The sequence below is a fragment of the Schistocerca piceifrons genome, chromosome 1, assembly GCF_021461385.2.
Source record: "Schistocerca piceifrons isolate TAMUIC-IGC-003096 chromosome 1, iqSchPice1.1, whole genome shotgun sequence".
NCBI classification, from domain to species: domain Eukaryota; kingdom Metazoa; phylum Arthropoda; class Insecta; order Orthoptera; family Acrididae; genus Schistocerca; species Schistocerca piceifrons.
The window spans coordinates 594,997,591-595,020,658 of record NC_060138.1 but is presented as its reverse complement, the minus strand read 5'-3'; the positions used below and the strand labels follow the sequence as shown (position 1 = coordinate 595,020,658).

Sequence of the window (23,068 nt, the reverse complement as noted above, 5' to 3'; positions counted from 1 at the left end):
TAGAAATTTACGTCAGTGCCACCAGGTGGCAGCACACAGTGGCAGACTTTTGCCACCATTTGCTTGGCATAAATCCTACTAGATGATAGAACACACCACAGATATTCTAATTCACTTACTATATACTTTAGTAAAATTAAATTGGATGTCAATATATGTTAAAGTTGTACACACGGTAATCCATTTGAAGTGCTGGCAAAGGAAACACTCTAATGCACCCCCCCCCCCCCTCCCTCAGATTTAGTGGTGATATGGTCCAGTGGATAGCCTGTCAAAAACTGAATGCAAATCAAGCTTCAAAACAGGAAGAAGGTGTACTGAACTGTGAAAAAAAGCAAAATAGAAACAGCAAACAGTTCAAGCTTAAGATGTACAACATAAAGTGTTGTTGAACAGCCATGGCTTCATAGTTAAGTGGTCATGGTATTGGACTGAAAAGTGGATGAGAATTGTTCAAAACCCCCCCCATGTCAAATTTTTTTATTTTTATTTTTTTATTTTTTTTCCCACAACATTATCAACTGTCCATCCAGTCATTGAAATGTTTGTTTTATTTCTGTAGTCTTGGCAATTGTCATACTATACATTGGTTATAGAATATGATTCGTGATAAGAATACATTACTCTGGAAGTAAATGTGATGAATAGTGAGGGCAGGAGAGATACCACATAGACATCTCACAGAAATGATGACAAATAAATGGGTGTGATCAATCTTACAACAAAGCGATTGGAGAGTCAAAACTTCCAAAAATGGAACACAACTTCAAAAATGTTAAAAACATACGAGGTGCTATCCAAACGTTTTTGGACTGATGCTGCCATCTGGACTAATGGTCACCATCACCCTCAAAGTAGTTCCCATCTGCTTGTACTCACCGGTCCTAGCACTTCTGCCACAGGTCAAACATTTTCTGGAAGTCCTGTTCTTCGAGGGTGTTAATCACTGCCAGCCATGCTTTTTGAATCCTCTCTAGAGTGTCAAACCAACGGCCTTTCAACTTTAGTTTCAGTTTTGGGAATATCACAAAGACACAAGGTGCCAAATCTGGTGAGTACGGTGGGTGGGGTACAACCGCCATGTTGTTTTTTGCCAAAAAGGTCCTGGTGAGCGAGGACGTGTGACAGGGCGCATTGTCGTGATGCAGCAGCCAGTTCCCTTGACGCCAAAGTTTGGGCCATCATCACTGCATGTTTTCACGGATCCATTGCAAAACGTCACAGTAGTATGCGGAATTCACTGTGTGGTTAGGTGGGATGAATTCTTTGTGCACAATTCCCTTGGTATCAAAGAAAATGATGATCATACTCTTCACTTTGCTCTTCACCTGTCTCGCTTTTTTGGGTTTTGGAGAGCGTGGTATCATCCACTCAAACACACGCGTACGGCTCATGCTCTGTCCCCCAAACAATTGTTGAATAATTGCAAGGGTCTCCATAGCACTTTTTCTGAGATTCACACAGAATTTGACACACATGCACTGTTCTGTTTGCGGATCCATTGTAAAACACCACACACCAAACACACAGTATTACGGAAATCATTGTGGACACACAACATTTGCTCGCAGCTGAATGCCACTCCGTCCACTGACTCATCAGATATGCAGCTCTCGCCACCTGGCAGTGCAAAGATCTACTTTCCAGATGGCAGCACCAGTTCTGAAAATTTTGGATTCCACCTTGTATGTTTTGATAAAACAGTGTGATTGTGAAACTGTTGAGTTCATTTGTTGCAGCTTGTGTGACAAACTGTTGTGATTTCACCATTTCCATAGGAGTGATCACATTCACATTCATGATGATGATGAGGTCCCATACTCCGAGGAGCGTAGGGAACGATGCGGGAAACCCGCACCGCCGTACTAGACAAGGTTTGCCATTGCCTTCTTCTGACCATTATGGGGATGAATGATAATGATGAAGATGACACAACAATACCCAGTCATCTCGAGGCAGGGAAATTCCCTGACCCCGCCGGGAATCGAACCTGGGACCCCGTGCGCGGGAAGCGAGAATGCTATCGCAAGACCACGAGCTGCGGACTCACATTCATACAAATAGGCCTACCTAAATCAGGCGAGGAAGCATTTGTCACTCACTCACCATGCATACCAGTTAGGTGCATTGATAAGAGATTCCTATCATATGACTCACATACTGTCACTAGTGCCGAGAATGACACACCAGACGTGTTTTCCAGTGGAGGATTTGGTTGATTTGTTGCCTTGTCATCAAACATTTGTGGTTCCCATTCGAAAGCCACTTCCTTTTGGCTGCTAATACAGTAGTTGTTCAGAGTTAACTTTCATTATGGGTCTCTTCCTTACACCTCGATGTTGCAGACAGACATTACAACATGACACAGACATAAATGTGAATGTTACGAACAGACAAGTCAGTGACTGAATGGACAGTTCATAATTTGTGGGGGGGGGGGAATGGTGCGATGGTGCTTTTAATGCAGGCTCTGTGACGTTTGCCTACTTTATTTCCTCGTTGATTTCCTCTGTGTTGACGTACTGCGTTGCTATACTGGCTGAAAAATGGAGGTGGAAGTTCAACACTGACTACTTTAAATGATGTAGCCAACAGGTGCAGATTTGCATTCCACAGTTATTTACTTTCACTGTTCACAACCCCCCAATATACACATTTAATATGGCCAGTTAACTGTTGTCTAATTTTCGATAAGCGTAATTAATAGGTTGCAGGCAAACATCCACATACTGCTACAATAGTTTACTGTTGATCATCTATGAGCAGTAAAAACCTATCCACACATTTCACAGTCTTTCAGATAAGTTGAACAGACACTGTCATTGCTTAAACACATGGCCTATTGGTGTAACACTTATTTCACAGTTGAGTTGATTTGTTCTTGTTGATCTAACCAATATGGGTTCCACATCTGAAACACGGCCGTGGACTGACTGTGTCGGGACCAAAAATTGGGCCCTTATATATTATGGCAATAGTAAGCACTGAAACTACACGTTGTTTGATGTTTAATTTACAGAAATAACAAACATAACTCATTAAATGAACTGAAAACATTGGAAAATTGCGTCTTTTTAACAGTTTCTTCTACTACAAGGGTTAAGCCGTATTATTTTGTTTAAGTCATGAAATTACAAATATAGTTACACAAACAATACTTTTGACTAAACTGGAAATTACTTTGGAATTAATTAAGAGCTGGCTTTGCTAACGTGTTTTCGATTAGAGCCAAATAGATCCTTTAAGAATACTATTAGTTGTTCCTCCAAATGTTTACAGTTATTGCAGAATTTATATTTGTTCATACAGGGTGGAAAGTATTTAAACTGACAAACTCTCGGAGGTTGTAGGGGACATCAAAACAAATATTTTTCCCTATCGTCATTTTTTCCTATGAGGATTATTTAAACTGGTGGAGGCCGTATTAAGCTCTTCAGTTGTTAGAGGCTGTATTACGATCTTCATTTGTTAGAGGGCATATTATGCTCTTCAGTTGTAGGCAACTGCTGTCCACCAGTGTAGTAGTGCATTGTCTCTGTTTATTAATGGAGCGATACACCTGGAGGAAGTACACTGATATAGTTGGTGCGTACTATGTAGTGCACCACAACGGACAAGCTGCACAGCGGGTTTATCAACAACAATATCCTAATTGCCGTATCCCACATCGTATGACTTTTGCTGCTGTGTACCAATATCTGCATGAGACTGGGTCATTTAGCAGATTACCTGGACAGGGACGCCGTCACACAGTAAGAACGTTGCAATTTGAGGAATATGTCTTGCACCGTGTGGAGTGGAATCCTTCAGTCAGCACTCGTGCAATTGCATGTAACATGGGGACGAATCAGACAAATGAAAGAACAGCCGTTCAAGAGCAATTGTTACGTCCATTTCACATACAGCGTGTCCACAACCTGAAACCAGTTGATTATCCACCCAGAGCACAGTTTTCGCAATGGTACCTGGAACAGTGTGAAATGCATCCTACATTTCCATCCTCTGTGTTGTTTACTGATGAAGCAACGTTCGGGCATGATGGAGTCTTCAACATGAACAACTCGCATGTTTGGAGTGAGGATAACCCACATGCCACAGTTACTAGTGCTCATCAAGTGCAGTTCTTTGTTAATGTGTGGGTCGGTGTTGTTGGGGACTGTTTAATTGGAGTGGCTAGCACACTGGACTCGCATTCTGGAGGATGACGGTTCAATCCCGCGTCCGGCCATCCTGACTTAGGTTTTCCGTGATTTCCCTTAATCGCTCCTGGCAAATGCCGGGATGGTTCCTTTGAAAGGGCACGGCCGACTTCCTTCCCCGCCCCTCCCTAATCCGATGAGACCGATGCCCTCGCTGTCTGGTCTCCTCCCCCAAACAATCCAAAAACTGTTTAATTGGACCGTGTCTGCTACCTAGGCCATTAAATGGCAGGCTCTATTACAGTTTTCTCGCCAGAGCATTGCCAGAATTGCTGGAAGACGTCTCGCTCCCTACAAGGCAACACATGTGGTTCCAACACGACGGGGCACTGGCACATTTCAGTTGTCGTGTGCATCAATTCCTGGACCGACGGTTCCCAGAAATGTGGATTGGCAGAGGCGGTCCTGTACCATGGCCTGCTCGATCCCCAGATATGTCCCCTATGGACTTTTTTGTGTGGGGAGAGATGCACAACCTTGTGTATGCAACTCATGTTGCATCAGAAGAGGATCTGGTTGCCCGGATAGCAGCAGCAGCAGGAACAATTCAGGATACTCCTGGGATTTTTGCCCGTGTCAGACAGAACATGATCCGACGGTGTAACCTTTGTTTACGTGTCAATGGAGGCATTTTTGAAAATATTCTGTAATTGAAATTGGGTTGTGTTAATGTGTTGTCTCTTGGTCATAAAAAAATGGAAAAGTGTTTGTTGCTTTAATTAATTTGCCGCCAGAGAAATCATCCTCTACTGGTTTAAATACTCCTCATAGGAAAAAATGACATTAGGGAAAAATATTTGTTTTGATGTCCCCTACAACCTCCCAGAGTTTGTCGGTTTAAATACTTTTCACCCTGTTCATCAGCAACAGAATTGAAGTTATGAAACACTCACTGATTTCACTCTGTAATGAAAGTATTAACAAGGAATAGTCACAATAAATTAGAAAATCAATTAAATACATAAAACTAAGCACAAAATTAGATCTGGTTTTATATTCTTTAAAACTGAGGGCCAACCTTTCCTTTATATAAAAATGCAGATTATACTCACATATGTTAATAGTAATTAGTCAAAGATGAAAAAATGAATTTTTAAGGAGGCAGATGGCAAAATAAGAGGGAAAGTAAAGATATCCCAGCTTGCTTCATCACAGCTTGTCCACTTTACAGTCCAACACCATTAGTGCTTAACCACTTGGATCGTTCACTATTTCTATTTTCCATTTTTTTTCATGCTTGATATCTGTTCAGTTTTTGACGGGCTTTCCACTGGGCGCTCTTACCACTAAATCTGAGCGGGGAGCGATGTGGAGTTTTCCTTGTGAGAATCATAAGGGCCTAAAGCACATTACCACCGATTGTGTGATTGTAGTATTTATCCATGCTTCAGAAGCCTGTTGATCTTATGCTGAGTCACATTTATCTGTGCTATAGGCCCACATGAAAATTCATGAGAAGCTTCTTTCTCTGATAATTCACTTAAATGTGGGATTGATGGTGGTGTGCTTTAGGCCCTCATTTATATTCTAGTCAAGTGACCACATTGATAGACTTACTTTTAATTATTTCCACAAGCAGCACTTTGTGTTTGGAGTTGGTTGTTTACTATGTGGAAATTGACTTTCATGTCCAGTGCAAACATGAACTTTGTGGAATCTATTTGAAATGCTAGCAGGAAAGTAAAGCTGAGAGGACAGGTCTTGAATCGTCCTTGGGTAGCTCAGTCAGTAGAGCACTTGCCCGTGAAGGGCAAAGGTCCTGAGTACGAGTCTCGGTCCAGCACACAGCTTTAATCTGCCAGGAAGTCTCATATCAATGCGCACTCTGCTGCAGAGTGAAAATCTCATTCAGGGAACAGAAAAGTAAATTATTAGGAACAGTTAGCCGCAAAGGCACTGGGACCTCCAAGAACAGATCCTGTGATTGAGAGGGTGACGAAGTCAAATAAGGGTGACTACAAGCGAATGTTTAACAAGGAACTGTTCAGTTAGAAGAAGTTGTTCGAAAAAATGGAAAAGCACAAAAACTCCCACTTACACAAAAACCTGAAATGGAGAGTTGCGAAAGCTTGGACACATTCTTTTGTTAATGCCCTAGACTGTATTTAATTATGCACAAAACAATAAAATTCCACAAAAACAATTCTTTCTTTTGTCAGATCTTAGGCATATTATTATTATTTTTATTTCTTTCCTTTCTCAGACGTTATGTCTGGCTAAAAATGGAAAGTGATGCGGACCTTGATCAAGCGTGACTTCCTTTTAACTGTACGGTATATGTTACATTGCATTTAGGAACTTTTGGGTAATTGAACATGTATCAATAATTGCATATTTCTGTAGTTGTATATATATGTTTGGATGTAGCTGTATTGCGTTGATGTACTGGTGGATATTGTGTGGTATGACTCCTGTAGTTGATAGTATAACTGGTATAATGTCAACTTTATCCTGATGCCACATGTCCTTGACTTCCTCAACCAGTTGGATGCTTTTTTTCAATTTTTTCTCCTGTTTTCTTCTGTATATTAGTTGTATTGGGTATTTATATTTCAATTAGTTGTGTTAATTTCTTCTTTTTATTGGTGAATATGATGTCAGGTTTGTTATGTGGTGTTGTTTTATCTGTTATAATGGTTCTGTTCCATTATTATTGTTATTATTATTATTATTATTATTATTATTATTATTGTTAATGGCTATTGTTGTATAAACTTGTTGATAAGCATGACTGTTATACAGCAGATGCAATTAATTTCACATTCCCAAATTAACATGAATCTAAAAATTTTTGAACACCCAGAATGTATACTGACAAGCCGCCACTGTTTGTGAGTAGTGTATGTATCATATAAGATTTGAACATGGAAGTCTTTAAAATATGTTATTGCAAAGCCATTGTTGTAAGTCCTTGTGACATCTCTGCCACAGCACATGAGCTGCGCAAAAACTATTTTTTTCAGCACTTCACAAAATGTTTTCACCCATACCTGCATTCCTGTCATTGAAGGAACACTCCCCCTCTCCACACCTTCAGCAGGCAAGGTCATTTTACATGTGGCGGCTCCGCTGGATGTTTTGTGACATAACAAGACACCAGCCAATAAGAGCTCACTAGCTGGAAATGGCCTTTTCCCTGATGCTGACCATGCTTATTCTTCAAGATTCAGTGTTTGAATTTAAAAGATTGATGATTGATATTGTTGCTGAATACAGTATGTCGGAAGTACAGTACTTGCAAAAAGATTGAGTTATAAGTGGTGTCCCTCATCACATATTGGATCAGTATGGAACACTTTGCGCCAACTGTCTTGTTTTTCCTTTGCTAGTGAAGCTAAATGATGTAAATTGTGTTGGCAGTGCTGATCATGGATTATGTATGCATTTCCTCTCTCTCTCCCCCCTCTCTGCAATGGCCTAAAATACACCCTTAACTCTACCACCACCCGTGGTGCGAACTGTCTTTCTTTTGTGCCACTTCTAACATGTTCAGTCACATTAAATGTCAATAGGAATAAAACCAGATGAAATTGAGCAAGATGTCGAGTAAGAATGTAAAACCGAGGTAAACCTTTTTAGGAAGAAGTGTAAAATTGGGGAATTTTTAGCAATGATCATTTGGATTTTACAATTGGCTACAAATTTATGGCATAGAATGGCAAAAAACATAAAATTCAAAAACTGGTGCAGAAAGCATTTATTTTGGTGACCCATTTTTTCATGCCATCTCTGTAAAGTGTCATCAGTTTCAGCAACAACACAAGACTTTTCTTGACAAACAACCTTCACAGCTAAATGATAAAGTTCATTTTTTGTCACTGGATGTAGCAATAACAAGTGTCGTATTGGTTTTGAAAAGTGCCCACGATTTGCTATTACGTGATTTATCACTTTCTGTGCAGCCTTCTTAATGTAAAATAAGTTACAAGGTCCATCAGAGCTAAATCACATATTTTCAAACTATTATTCTGTCCATTTGTCTCTATTGAACACCTGCATATCAGTTCAGTCTGTACAAAGTGCTTTTTAGTTGCATGCCATCCTTGGTATTGTCCATCTTCATTGGAGTTTCAAATGATTCATACATAGTGTACCAATCACACTGATTTATTGTGTGCTGTGCTACACCACTGTCAGTGTACCACTCATCACAGCCCAGTGTACAACAAAATTATTGTGGACCAGCATTAAAACGTTGTTCTGTTTTTGATGTATCTCTGTGACTAGATTATCTTGAAATTTCCACTGATTTTATGCCAGATGACAACATAGTACAGTCTTCCTTTATGCCTATGCTAATACATTAAATTGATCGATGGCCCTTCTTCTTGCTTTTAAAACAAACCAACCCTGTTTTACACTCTTTTGATAAGTGACTTCCTTTACCACATGAAAAGCATTTTCTATCTTCATTTCTTTTACACTGAAGCAACAAAAGTCATAGGATACCTCCTAACATCATGTCAGACATCCTTTTACCCAGTGTTTTGCAGCAACTCAGTGTAGTATGGACTCTACAAGTCGTTGGTAGTCCGTTGCAGAAATATTGAGCCACGCTGCCTCTTTAGTCTTACATAACAGAGAAAGCGTTGCTGCTCAGGACGTTGTGCACAAACTGATTTCTCGGTTATGTCCCAAAAATGTTCAATGAGGTTCATATTGGGTGATCTCAGTGGCCGAATCATTCACTTGAACTGTCCAGGATGTTCTTCAAACCAATTGCAAACAATTGTGGCCTGGTGACATGACTTCGGTAACATGAACTCCAAGAATGGCTGCAAATGGTCTCCAAGTAGCTGAACATAACCACTCCCACTCAATGATTGGTTCATTTGGATCAGAAGACCCAGTCCATTCCATGTAAACACAGCCCACACCATTATGGAGCCACAATCTGCATAGTGTCTTTTTGACAACTTGGGTCCATGGTTCATGGGGTTTGTGCCACACTCAAACCCTACCATAAGCTCTTACCAACTGAAATTGTCTGATCAGGCCACAGTTTTCCAGTTGTGTAGGGTCTAACTAATAACGTCGGGAGGCCTAGAGAGGCACTGCAGGTGATGTTATGCTGTTAGCAAAGACACTTGTATTGGTCTTGTGCTGCCATAGCCCCTAATGCCAGATTTTGCTGCACTGTCCTAATTAATGGATATGTTATACATCCCACATTGATTTCTGTGGTTATTTCATGCAGTTTTGCTTGTCTGTTAGCACTGACAACTCAAACGCAAACGTTGTTGCTGTTGCTCGTTAAGTGAAGGCTGTCAGTCATTGTGTTGGTGATAGGTTAATGCCTGAAATGCAGTACTCTCGGGACACTCTTGTCACTGTGGATCTCAGAGTATTGAGTTCCCTAATAAGTTCTGAAATTGGATGTCCCATGTGTAGCTCCAACTACTGTTCCATGTTCAAAGTCTCTTAATTACCATCACACAGCCATAATCACTTCAGAAACCTTTTCACAGGAATCACTGGAGTACAAATGATAACTCTGCCAATGAACTACCCTTTTATAGCAGATGTGTATGATACTACTGCCATCTGTATATTTTCATATCACTAATCCATGACTTTTTTCACCTTAATGTATACTGAGTTGTTTTTTGCACCTTTATCACTGTTTGTTAATCTCCATCTTCAACATCATTCTTGTAGCAACACTTTTATCATCATGATCTGTTATTCTCACTTTGCAAAGCTTGCAAAAATCATGCTCAGAGCTCACTATCATCAATTAGCTTTTCTAACAATGAAAGTTGAGTTTGAACCTCATCAAATTTGGATAAATCACCTTGTACACCAGATGCTTCCGACATGATGTTATGTAATTTGTGTGAAAGCAGATCAATGTTTTTGGGTGAGTGAACATCATAAATTCTATGTACCTCATCTCAAATCTCTTCAACAGTCTTATATTCACCAATATAAAGTAACGGCTTGGTGTCAAGTGAAAGAATTTCACAAGATTGGTTTTGTAATTTTGTCCACTTTCTTCTGGCTTAATAAGCGTAACATTTATGACATGAAAGATTTTGTCATCCTCTGAAATAGTTCTCATTATGGCTCTTAAAGTCCCCCAATTTTCTTCACTAGTGAGGTTTTCTATTTGCTGTATTTCATCAGCCATGGACTCGTCTTTTAACACTTCTGTAATTTCGAACACTTCTGTAATTTCGAATTATCATCGAGATTGGCTACAGCTGTCACAATTCATGAAAATTTTGTTGAACATGCTCTGCTAACATGTTGACAAAACATCAAATGGCATTTTCAAAATGAAACATTTATTTAAAAACCACAAAAGAAACCATCTGTTTATGACATTTACATCTTAAAATGTCAATTGAAATAAAAAAGAACTCAGTTAATCTTTAATAAAGAATATGATTAGGATTAATCTCTCCCTCAGTAGATGTATTAAACTCATATTGACACTGCACCACTTAGTAAGAGATTAAACTAGGAGCCATTGTCTTCAGTAAGCAGACATGTCCAGGACTTCTGGAATATGTTGGAGAAACAAAGTCCTTCCAGGCATCAGATGAGAGAATCCGAAAGGTAAAAATTAAGATGAGGAATGTTTCTGGTGCTTAGATCACAAGGGGTCAACACACTTTTAACTGATCTCTTATATTTCGATTACTCTATGAACATGTGTTGAGCAGGGAACTTTTATTCAGTGCTCTATCATTGCATATACATTAGTCCATCACATCTCATTAAATGCTGGTACTTGACATCAATATTTCTTTATATGTGTAAGACATGTCCAGAAAGTAAGTACTGTTGTGGAAAAAAATCATAAAACATTTTTGTCAAACTAAAATTTATTTTTTCAAGCAAGAGCATTTCTTAAACTGTATATCTACGTAGTTGCCACCGTAGTGCAGATGTTTGTTGTAGTGGGAAACCAACTTTTCTTTGCCCTCTTCACAGAAAGATACGGCCAGTGAAGACAACCCCTACTGAACACCATTTTTTGCATCGTTTTCTGCTTTTTGAGTTCCGTCCCAGAGGTGAAGCCATCAGTGTAATATAATACAGTAAAACATTGAGAAAATTTATGCACACAATTTAAAACAAAGAACATCGGATACTCACTCAAGGCATTGTGTTGGTTCATGGCAATGCACATCCCCATTCTGCTGGTGTCTCTCAAAGTCTTATTCAGCAATTCGATTGGGACCATTTTGATCACACACCATATAGTCCCGAGCTCGCACCTTCTGGCTACCATATGTTCTTGAACTTGAAGCATGGTTTTGGAGGAAGGTGCTCTGACAGCAATAATGACACAAAGAACAGTGTTCAGCAGTGGCTCTCTTCTCTGGCAGCATCTTCGTATGAAGAGGACATAGAAAAGTTGGTTTCCTGCTATAACAAAGGTCTGAACAAAAGTGACAACTATGTAGAAAAGTAGTTAAGCATTCCCTTTCTTGGAAAAACAAATTTTGGTTTGAAAAAATGTTTTATAAGGTTTTTCCAAAAAGATACTTACTTTTCAAACATGCATAATGTGGGATAAGTATTTAATCTCTAGACAGGGTCTACTATACTGCTGTGCTGTACCACCAGGAAAATTCTGAAAATTACAAGATTAACCAGTGTAGGATTCTAAAATTAATGACTTGTGTTTCCTGAGGCAACAGGTAGCATAACTCATTTATAAAGTCACCCCCAAGAATTTTTATCCATAAAAGATATTGTCCCTCTCCAAGTAGTTGATGCTGTGTAGACTAGTTTAACTGACCTCAGCTATATTATACTCAGACACTATACAGTACATTTAACTTTGAAAGAACGAATCTATAAAGTTTGATGTGTCCCTTAGCACTGCAAAACACCTTCTGCTTTTTGCTTATTATGAAATTAAACTCATGAATGTATTACTGATTCCATATTTATCTTATTGTATTTGTACATTTAGTAGAATTATATTTCTTATTAATCAGCTTTTTATTTTCCTTGGCTTACCAGTTTCCTTAAACTGAAATATACAGTTTACATTGGTTACAGATTTTGGTTGTTGGAGATGATATAGATGCAGTAGCAAATGAAATAAAGGCACTATCTGGTGAGTTTACATATGTTATAACAACGGGAGGCATTGGACCAACACATGACGATATTACATTTGAAGGTGAGGACAACACAGAGGTTTTGTTGCAAACAGATTTTGTTAAGTGATGCTCCATTAGTTTTTTTGTTTCCCCTTCTTCCTTTGTACTTCCTTCTTCTCTCTGTTCTCAAGTAATAAATCCTCTCCTAATATCATCATTATTCCATTCTGGATTTTCCATCTCTGAAGTAATAAAAATTAGATAGATACTGTATTAACTTGAACACTAAATTGTAACAACAATTGTGGCCTCTCTTTGTACCTCATTCATTTCAACTATGCCAATGTGTCATTTGGGTATTATACTGCAATGACAGGGGTCATTATTCTTTTCATTATTTTATTTGGATAGTGTGAAAAATGATGAAAGATGATGCTGTTGATTTTGATGATGATGCGGAGACAGTATGCAGTATAGAAATTCAGCATTTCAGATGCCCATAAAAGTGAGGCATTGCTCTGATGGATTAGTTATGAGCAGACGTGAACTGTGGTGATCTTCGTGTGCAAGATTCAAAACAGGCAGCTTGGGAAGCATGCTGTTGAACAACACTGTTCTTTGTGGTCGGGAGACATTTGATGTCATGGGAGGTGGACTTTCAGATGTTCCCATATCCTGAAGTGACCTACAAGTGGGTGACATATTGTAGATTGTCAGGAGCTGTATCTTGCTGTCCAACAGTGGTTGCATTCTACTCTGAACAAGTGTTCAGTGACAGTTTTCATAGGCAACTACAATGACAGCTCAAGTCAGACAATTGAAGGAAGGCTTGATTTTGTAGCTGATTATTTTTTTAATCAAAAGTAAATGAACATGGAGATTAGGTCAGAAATCAGTGATTCTGACAATGAACTTAATACTGTTGGAATGTAGTAAAGTGAGAGGCAGTACAAGCCACAGAACAGTATAACATCACTATTAATTTAAAAGGGAGGGCTGTAAATGATCAAGTCACAAGTAGCTGGTATGTTTAATAATCATTTCTTAAATGTAGTAAAAAATACAGGTTCAAACAGTTCAAGAGCATAAATCAAAAAGTATGTTGAACGAGCAACTTACATGAAAGTCAATCCTAATCTCATCTGTGACCTATCCAAGGCATTTGATTGTGTGAATCACAGTATTCTCCTGGATAAACTGAAGTTTTATGGAACTGATGGTGTAGTGAGCCAATGGATAATGTCATATCTAATTAAAGGAATGCTAATGTTATAGTTAATAATTCAACCAATGTTAAGTGGTGGCGACTCTTCTGACGGGAGAGAGTATGGGGTACCACAAGGTTTGATCTTAGGTCCACTACTGTTTCTTGTGTATGTAAACAACTCTCTGTTTAATACATAACAAGCACAATTAATTCTTTTTTTGGATGACCCGTCCATTGTAATCAATTCAAGCATACAAACAGCAATAGAGTAAATGGTGAATAACATTCATAATAATGTTACTGAGTGGTTTTCTGCAATTGGTCTCTTTCTCAATTTCGAAACAAGACAACATATTTAGATCTGCTTGACAATGTCATGGTATTGGTAATAGCCCAACCAAAGGCTCATAAGATCTTAAAAATGTTGCAAGCAGACTATTCTCAGTGGTCCCTGATGATACAACAGGTGAAACATGCCTGGATTTCAGACCCGGGTGATATTCAGCTGGCCACCGCCGCTCACACAATGCTTTGATCTTAACATGTGTCTGTGCAGTGCGGACATCCAGAAGCTGGTCTGCAGGTGTGGGAATGTTCCATAGACCACTGTTGAAATCAGCTACTCACTACTGATATATTTTGCCCAGCATGTGCAGCTTTGTGCAGGTCCACACTGTGCCCAGTTCAAATGGATGAAGCTGTTCAGCAACAGTACATATTTGTTAGTGGGGCATGGTTGCACCCTAGAATGAATGTTGCAAACACCGTTTGACTTTAAACTCAGCGCAGCTACTGCCTGGAGAGCCAAAAGAGAGGGTGCACAGACAGGCATTCTGAGCGCAATCTGATCACCAGTGACACTGTATTTAAGGAGTTAGGCATTTTGACAGCTGCCTCACAGTCTATTTATTCCCACCTGAAGTTTGTTATAAATAATCCACTGGAATTTAAAAGGAACAATGTTGTACATGATCACAAAATCATAAGAAAAAAATGGCTTTCACAACTTCACATTAGTGTTATATATGCACAAAAAGGGGTTCACAAAGCTGCAGCCAAAACTTTTTGTTACTTACCAATTGATATAAAATGTCAGACAGATGACAAAATTAAAAATAAAAATGAACTGAAAATTTTATTTTATATTTTTGTAATGTGTAAAAAGTTCTGGGTAGCAATTAATTACTCAGAACTGTGTTAAAACACAATTTTAAAACTCTGTATGTCAATTTTTTTAGCAAACTTTGCAGTACTCAGCTGTTCGATAGAGGATATCAAATTAAACACGTTTCAGCCATCAATTTTCAACCTTATTTTGTTGGACAACGAGTTTCACTGTTTTACTGTGCCATCTTCAGGCCCTTGACAGACTTGTAGAAATAATCTACCTCGCTTGTGATCAAAACAGGGGCTAGCAATACTGGTATTAGTAGATATTTGTTACAGTGACCACTTCCACCAGCACCTGCCTACCCAGGTAATGATTGAAGTGGTCACTGTAACAAATATCTGCTAATACCAGTATCGCTGGGTCCTGTTTTGATCACAAGCAAGGTAGATTATTCCTACAAGTCTGTCAGGGCCCTGAAGATGGCATAGTAAAATGCTGAAACTGGTTGTCCAATAAAATAAGGTTGATAATTGATGACTGAAAGGTGTTTAATTTGATATCCACAATTTTAAATGGTCAGCCTTTATCCATATTTACATACAAATGTATAATGTGAATGTAAAATGACTCATTCCACCTCATTATGATTAATCATCCATCATCCATGGTACATGAAACTGTAATAACACAATACAGTGCATCCCTCTCGCTTAGCATGTATATATTGTTTCTCATTGTGTTGCCTTGTTCATAGTGATGTTACAATGTATTTTTTTGGAATATGAGAATATTGCACTGATTCTTTTGTTTCCATTTTCAGCAATTGCAAAAGCATTTAGTGAAACAACCTATCCACATCCAAAGTTAATTGACATTTGCAAAAAATTTTTCAAAACAAGTGATGATACAGCTCCTGGAATGAAGTTAGCGCATGTAAGGTTTGAAAGTACAGGTACTGCTGTATTTTATACAGAGAATATAACATTAAACAGTGGAAGCTCCAGGTAGGAATATCAACAATGTAGGAAAAGATAGATTGCTACTTACCATAAAGATGACACGTTAAGTTGCAGGTAGGCACAATTAAAAAACAGTTACATATAAGCTTTCAGCCACAGCCTTCATCATAAAAAGGAACACACACACCATTCCCTCAAACAAGCAACTTCACCTCACACCTGTCCGTCAACTGCAGCAGCTCAGGCTAAAACTCCAAGAGTTGACAGTCATGTGCATGAGGTGTGCTTGCTTGTGTGAATGAATGGTGTGCATTTCTCTTTTTCCAATGAAGGCTGTAGCTAGAAGCTTATGTGCAATTGTCTTTTAATTGTGCCAGTCTGCAACTTAATGTGTCGTCTTTATGATAAGTAGCAGTCAGCCTTTTCCTACAGTGTTGAAAATAGTATTAAAAACTTGTAATTTACAAAAGAGTTATCCACAAAGGCAAACTAAATATGAGAGTGAATCTTTATTGCTGCAGGACTGAGATCTCACACTTAATTGATCATTGGGAAATCCTTTACTAAGTTCCCAAGTTTTTACATCCCAATAAATATATTTCAGAGTTTCCTGCCTTATTAATGTGTTTAGAATTCAGTAAGTGCTTATTATGGGGGAGGTATTGAGAAATCTAATATCTGAAGGAATGTTGTAAAAAGTAATTTTGAATTGTACTTCCCTGCTCCGTGTTCAGTTGCAAATGCCTTTCTAAAGTATTGTGAAGTGAGGAGACAGTATTGTCCTTTGGATAAGGGTGACAATAAAGTAACCCTCTTAAGAGCCATTCTGCATTCAGCATTTCAACTGTTACAAGTGTTTCAGCTGTAAATAAAAGATGATTATTTCTGAACAGTGTTCCCTATCTGATGCTCCCTTGCTGAATATCTGCGTGTGTCACCACTTCGGGAGAGAGAAAAAGAAATGCACCCTCACAAACATGTAACTTCAGTTGTGGCATTTACAGTCTGTTGTCTTCAGTTTTTCTTCTTCCCTTGAGTCAGACATGAATAGCTTAACACACAAATCTATAAAGTCAAAATACATTTCACGCTATTCCCATATAAAAAACTATTCCCTAAAAAAAAAGGAGCTGCTGCACTCTGAATGCACATGAATATTTTATGCAGTTTTAATTTTCTGTGGTTAGGAATCCCATTGAATTTTTTGAACAGAAATTAGCCAAGGACTGAATAACCTCCCCCTCTCATCTCCTTTTACATTAATTTGCAGTGATCAGATGTGGATGGGGGATGGTAAACAGTAAGAACGTGCTCCGTTGCAAAATAAATTTGATTGTGTTGCCTAATACGAACATGTACAGCATTACTTTAACAAATTTTAGGTGGAAAAATATTGCTTTGAAAGGATAACAGTACAGATCATTTTACTTCATTTATTCACTTTTTGCAAGTAACAAACTTCCTAAAAATCCCGAGATCCAGCCATACTGGTATTAACACTTACATAGACTCCACTTTCAAACTGAAGTTTCCCATTGCTGTATTGATTTTGCAAATTAATCTTTCATGTTATAATTGTCCATGACAGGTTTTTTACATTTATTTTACTAATAATATTTTCCCCTACTGACAAAGAATGACGATACTGTTTTGCCCACTGATTTTATAGATAATTATCCGAACCTTCCACAAATAAACCAGATTGTTACTCACTGTTACCCTACCAATTGATGTAGTACTTACAGACTTATAATTCATCATGTGAACAAACTATTCAAATAATTTTGGTGTGGCAAAGCTACATGTGACCGATAAATCCGAAATCCCATATAGTGACTCCCTCCTCGCATTATGACGTATGACCGGTAGTGCTTGGGCCTTGTTGGACATAACCGCAAGACAGTGCACCTACTGAAAAAATGTGCTCTCAGCTCCAAAAGTTCCATAGAACCAGCAATGTTTAAAGGGTACGGTCTGCTTTGTTATACCACTATTGATAGTAGTACCTCTTACATGCCTCCTCCTGAATTTTTCCAACAAATGCCAAAAATGAGTTTTTTTGGAAAACTCAAAAGAATCTAGAAATCCCAAGGTGATCCAACAATGACATCCCCAGAAAAATGAATAATTGTACCGTAATGAACAACTGAACAAGAGCTCCCTCCTCCCTAAGTCGTCATAACTATAATCAAATAAAAATATCAGCCATACTCAACATTCTCTCATCCTACACTTGAGGCTACAATCTTTTACAGTTTTGTTATATGTGTGGTATGTATACAAGTGATACATAAGGAATTTCTCTCGTCTGTGGCAATTATGTGAGATCGTGCACTCGGCATGTGCAATCAGCTGATGGCCACAAAATGTTAGGGAATTCACATGCCTGTCACATGGAGTGCTGCTGCCGCACGCTTATTCCTTGCTGCAGCACAGACAGTCTGTGAATTCTGTGATTTAGCAATTAATTATTCTGTTGTTATTAAGTAGTAACTGAGTCTTCCACTACTGCAGAAGGAAATAAATATTCATGTTCTCTCTCCTATTCTAGTGTATTACACAGAGTAGCTGGAAGCAATGTATGTTAAACTCAGCAGTGAATTGTTGTCTGTAGTCCACATGCCAAGCGCGTCAAAATAAGGCCCAGCCTTGTATCCCTACAAGATAAGCTGCACTGGTGGCCCTGACGTGATCATTGTCAGGAATGTGGATTATAAGAGAAGATATTGTGTTGCACAACAGAAACATGACGAATAACAATGCCCCTGTTACTTCAAGACTGACAGTACGACTTCACCGTTTTGACTGAACAACCCCTCGCTGTGGTTTGCACTGGTGGAGGGAAGTTTTCTGTGTTCTGGAATAGTAATGATTCTACCAAATTTGTGCTATTGATTAGTCAGCTTAATCACAGGTATGCAGCAGAGGTACAGGATATTATAACAGTGCCAATCGGAGACAGACACATACCTGAAACTGAAAGCTGAACTCATACGCTGGGTATCTGCCTCGCAGGAAGAGAGGGTACTACAAGTGCTCATCCAGGAAAATATAGGTGGCAAAAAGCCGTCTAATACCTCTGCCATGTACAAAGAAAGGTCAATGCACACACTGTACCGGACATGCTACTACGCATGTTGTGGTATAGCAGATTGTCAGCACAAATCAAGGCCATAGTTGCATTGCAAACTGAAATGCTTTTGGATGAGGTAGCTGATTTGGCTGACCATATACAGGATGCCATCGTACCTACCTCCTACCCTGACATGACTAAATTGCAACAGTACTTCGACAGATGTCAGATGTGACTTCAACTAATTGACAAAAAAAAGTTGTGGCACTGGCACAGCAACTGAATGATGTCCTGTTGAACTAAGTTGACGCTCTAAGCAAACTACTGAGCAAACTTCTTGCATAGTGCCATGCTAAAGGTAGATATTGACACAGATCACAGAGTGGTTCTACATCCAGTGCTCCTCATGATGACAACTCAGAAGCAGCTAACATATGCTGATACTATTAGCAGTTTGGTGACTAAGTACATAAGAGTAATCTGCCATGTGAGTATGTCAACCTTAAACAGCAGGCAGAAGTCGATGTGTCTGGTTGTTCCTCTGCCCACCTGTTTATGACTGGCCACAAATTTTTGATTTTCCTGGGATCAGACCTAAGTATTTTTCAGGGAGACAAATTGGGTATGTGCTGCCTGGTCTCAAACTTCAGACTGTCGGCAGCTAACAACTCCACCATCCAGTTGTGCGTGGTCATCATCTCTCCACCTCGTTTTCTAGAAGAACAGTGTATGGTGGCCATATGGTTATTACCACGCCTTAAATGCAAGGACCATCCCAGACTGTTGCCCTGTGTCACATTTGAGATACTACAACAGTGCCTTGAGTGGAAAACAAATGTTCAGCGTTCTTGATTGTGCCAAGGCGTACATCCAGATTCCTGTTGCTGAACAAGACATTCCTAAAACGGCCGTTATAATACCTTGTGGCCCATTTGGAAGTTTGTTTATGACCTTTAGCATGAGAAATGTGATTCAAATGTGGCAGTGATTTATACATATGGTGCTATGAGGTTTACTGAATTGTTTTTCGTACTTGGACAATATCCTTGTCTTTCCAGAAACATTGGAAGAACATAAGCAACACCTCAAGCAAGTTTCTGAGTGCCTGACTGCACACAGTATCATCCTGAATTTTTCTAAGTATTTATTCAGCCAACCTGAAATAACTTTCATGGGCTGTCAGATTTTGTCAGAGAGATCGCATTCCTTACCAGAGAATGTCAAGGCGATTTGAAATAATCTGCATCCAGTAACAGCAAAGGAACTACGTAGATTTCTCAGCATGCTCAATATTTACTGCTGCCATCTGTGTGGACAGCCAAACTGCACACTCACCAGTCCAAAAGTGAAAGGCACTTGTGCATTGGACACTGGTGATGATTGACACATTCGAAGTTGCCAAAAAACCATTTCCAACCCTGTACTACTTGCTCATCCAGTGATAGATGCATCCCTGACTACCATCGGGCCTGTGCTCCAACAATATGTTGCCTTTTTCTCATGCAACAATTATGGAGTGTGCATTTGAAAGAGAATTGTTGGCTGCTTATGTGGTGGCGAGATATTTCTGTGAAAAACGGACCATAAACCTCCCACGAACATTTTCCATGAAAGTAATGACAAGTGCTTGCTGAGACAATTCAACCAACTCGAATTTGTAGCACAATTTTTGATGGATATCCAGCATGTCTCAGGGCTGAATAACATTGTAGCTGATTGCTTGTCACAGGTCGGTGCTGTCACAGAAACTGTTGACCACCTATGTTTGTCCATTGTGCACCAGTCTGATCAGGAGCTCTGTGATGTACTCAGAGATACTAAGGCACACCTTTGACTCAAACTTGTAAACCTGCCAGGAACAGACATGCAATTGTGCTGTGACACAGCCACTGGAAAGGCGCGTCCCTATCTGCCAGCAGAGCTCTGCAAGTGCATTTTTCAGAGCCTTTATGATCACCCAGGAACCGCGGCAACTGCTAAACTTGTCTCTGCCGATTACGTACAGCCCAGGGTACAGAAGGATTGCTGGCAATGGGCTTGTATGTGCCTAGGCTGCCAATGTAGTAAAGTCTTACACCATGTCCATGCACCCATTGGGAACTTTCTGGAGATAACTGAGAGATTTTCCCATGTTCAAATTGATGTTATGGGACCCCTGCCACCATCAGACAGGCAACGCTATTTACTGACAATCATAGACAAATATATGTGTCGGCCAGAAGTGATTCCAATGGAAGACATCTCCACAGAGACACTGGCAATGGCGTTCATGTTTCATTGGGTTGCGCTTTATGGTTGTTCACTCAGCCTTCATCAGTCATTGTCCTTTACCCATGTATCCCCTTCCCTGCTCCCATTCCAGCTCTACACAGCCCTCTATTCCACCAATGCACTCACAGTCTTTTTATTTTCTCCTCTTCCACTGCCCCGTACCCTCCGTCTAACCTCCCGACTTCACCTAGCTGCTGTATCCTCTCTCCAGCTCATCTCTGTATGCTCCCACAAGCACCACTTTACAGTCCTGTACTCCTACCCTGCTGCCCCCCCCCCCCCCCCCCCCCCACTTCCCCCTCTGCCTCAGCTTCCTCCTCATCTCCACCACACAGATTGCTTCTCCCATCATGCACTGCTGCTCACAGTCTGGCCTCAGCAGCCAGAGACTGTGTGTGTGTGTGTGTGTGTGTGTGTGTGTGTGTGTGTGTGTGTGTGTGTGTGTGTGTGTGTATCTCGTCTAGTCCCAATGAAGGGCTTCTTGGCCCAAATCTTACGTGTTTGTCAGTCTTTTTGTTGTGCCTATCTGTGACTCATTGTCTCTGCTATATGGTGAGTAGCAGTCTGCCCTTTTCATAATGTTATCATTATTCAAATCTGGATTTTCCTTATTGCTTTGAAATTAACTGTTAAAAACTGATATTTGGGAGCCTTTTGATTGGAATGTTTACTTTTGCAAAAACTCCAGATTTTTTTTAATTTTCAATATGCTATTTTCTTGCTTTCAACTTTGGCTCTAGTCAAGGTTTCAACAAAGGATTCGTTCTATTGAGAAAAAGCAGCATTATTTTCTGCCAGAGAATAGAGTTCTTCTCTCATTTAAGGTGTTTCTCAACATTTGTTTTTCTTTTCCCACCCAATTTGATAATTAAAAAATCTGCAGAATTTATAATTTTTGTGGGCATTCATAGCAGTGTGACTCATACTTGACATCATTACAGATTGAACCGACAAAATACTTAGCATATAAGTAGAACAAAAATTAAATCTATTTGCAATCTAGGAGAAAATTTTTGGCATGATCGAAATACATTGCCAGTTTTTATTTCCTGGTTGCTATAGTGTAGAGTGCGGACACTATAAACTGGCAGTTGGCTGTGAGTGTAAGCAAATCAGAAGTACGATTTCTGGTGAGGGGAGCAATGCAGTGAAACAAACCCCACCTCCCTCTCGTAGAGCAGTCAGCCACATGTATGTTCTTATCTGCGAAAGTAGAACTGACCTATTGTCAGGGTTGTGAGGATCATAGTAAAACTCTGTGATGGAGAGGATTAGTCACTTCACTCACTCCAGATTAAGAAACGAAAACAATGAACAACAAAATGCATTTGGTAAGTGCTACCTTGCAGTTGGTTGCTGAGGTTGACATTGTCATAATTGAGGTAGTTCATGTCCGACCACTACTGATATTTGATGCAACCACAGTTCAAAATACATGCCACTTAAAACTATCATGTTAAAGTGTCCAAATTGTGCCAACTTTTGAACTTGAGGTAACAGATGATTGCATTGCTTTGTGAAAGATGCTAGGTCCCACAGGCATATCCTGTGTTGCATTACACAGTGTGTATGTTATTAGGTTATCATGCGTCTTTGCATTTTGAGGCAGAACGTGCATCTGTACTGGCATTTATAGCAATTGCGAATTTTTCAGTTCCATACATATGATGTATGAGACATGTTTGGAAAAAAATCTCATGAAAACATTTTTTCCAAACCAAAGTTTATTTTTACAAGAAAGAGCATTTTTTTAAACTATTTTGCTACATAGTTGCCATTATTCTTCAGACGTTTTTCACAGCAGGAAACCAACTTTTCTATGCCCTTTACAAAGACAGATGCTACCAATGAAAACAGCCTCTGCTGAACACTGCTTTTTTAGTTATAATTAGTTGTTAAGTCGAATTCATTCCCATTCTTCAGAAATGATCAATTGTCTCTGGAACCTTCGAATAAGCAAGTGTATGATTTACTAAAATAGTCTTAGGTTTCATTATTCTCTTGTTTCTCCCCAGAAATCAAACTGGATAACTGCACCATTCTTTCCATTGGCAGTCTGTAGTAGGTGATAGGGACCATATTTCGGAGCCTGGGGTGGTGAAGCTGGTGGTGTCAATTCTGTAGAATTGACGAACCCCTCTATTCTCCAGCCCACCAGTGAAGAGACCCCCCAGGAATGTAGTCC

The 23,068-nt window shown here is 39.4% G+C and overlaps 1 protein-coding gene across 1 annotated transcript in view; it reads left to right on the top strand.

Moving 5' to 3' along the window:
• Positions 1–23,068, top strand: part of LOC124804768 (FAD synthase-like) — a 106,937-nt gene that overhangs the window by 15,488 nt on the left and 68,381 nt on the right. Inside the window, exons 3-4 of the mRNA XM_047265090.1 lie at positions 12,219–12,342; positions 15,401–15,513. Coding sequence (XP_047121046.1) covers positions 12,219–12,342; positions 15,401–15,513 — 237 coding nt within the window. The remainder of the gene's footprint in view (positions 1–12,218; positions 12,343–15,400; positions 15,514–23,068) is intronic.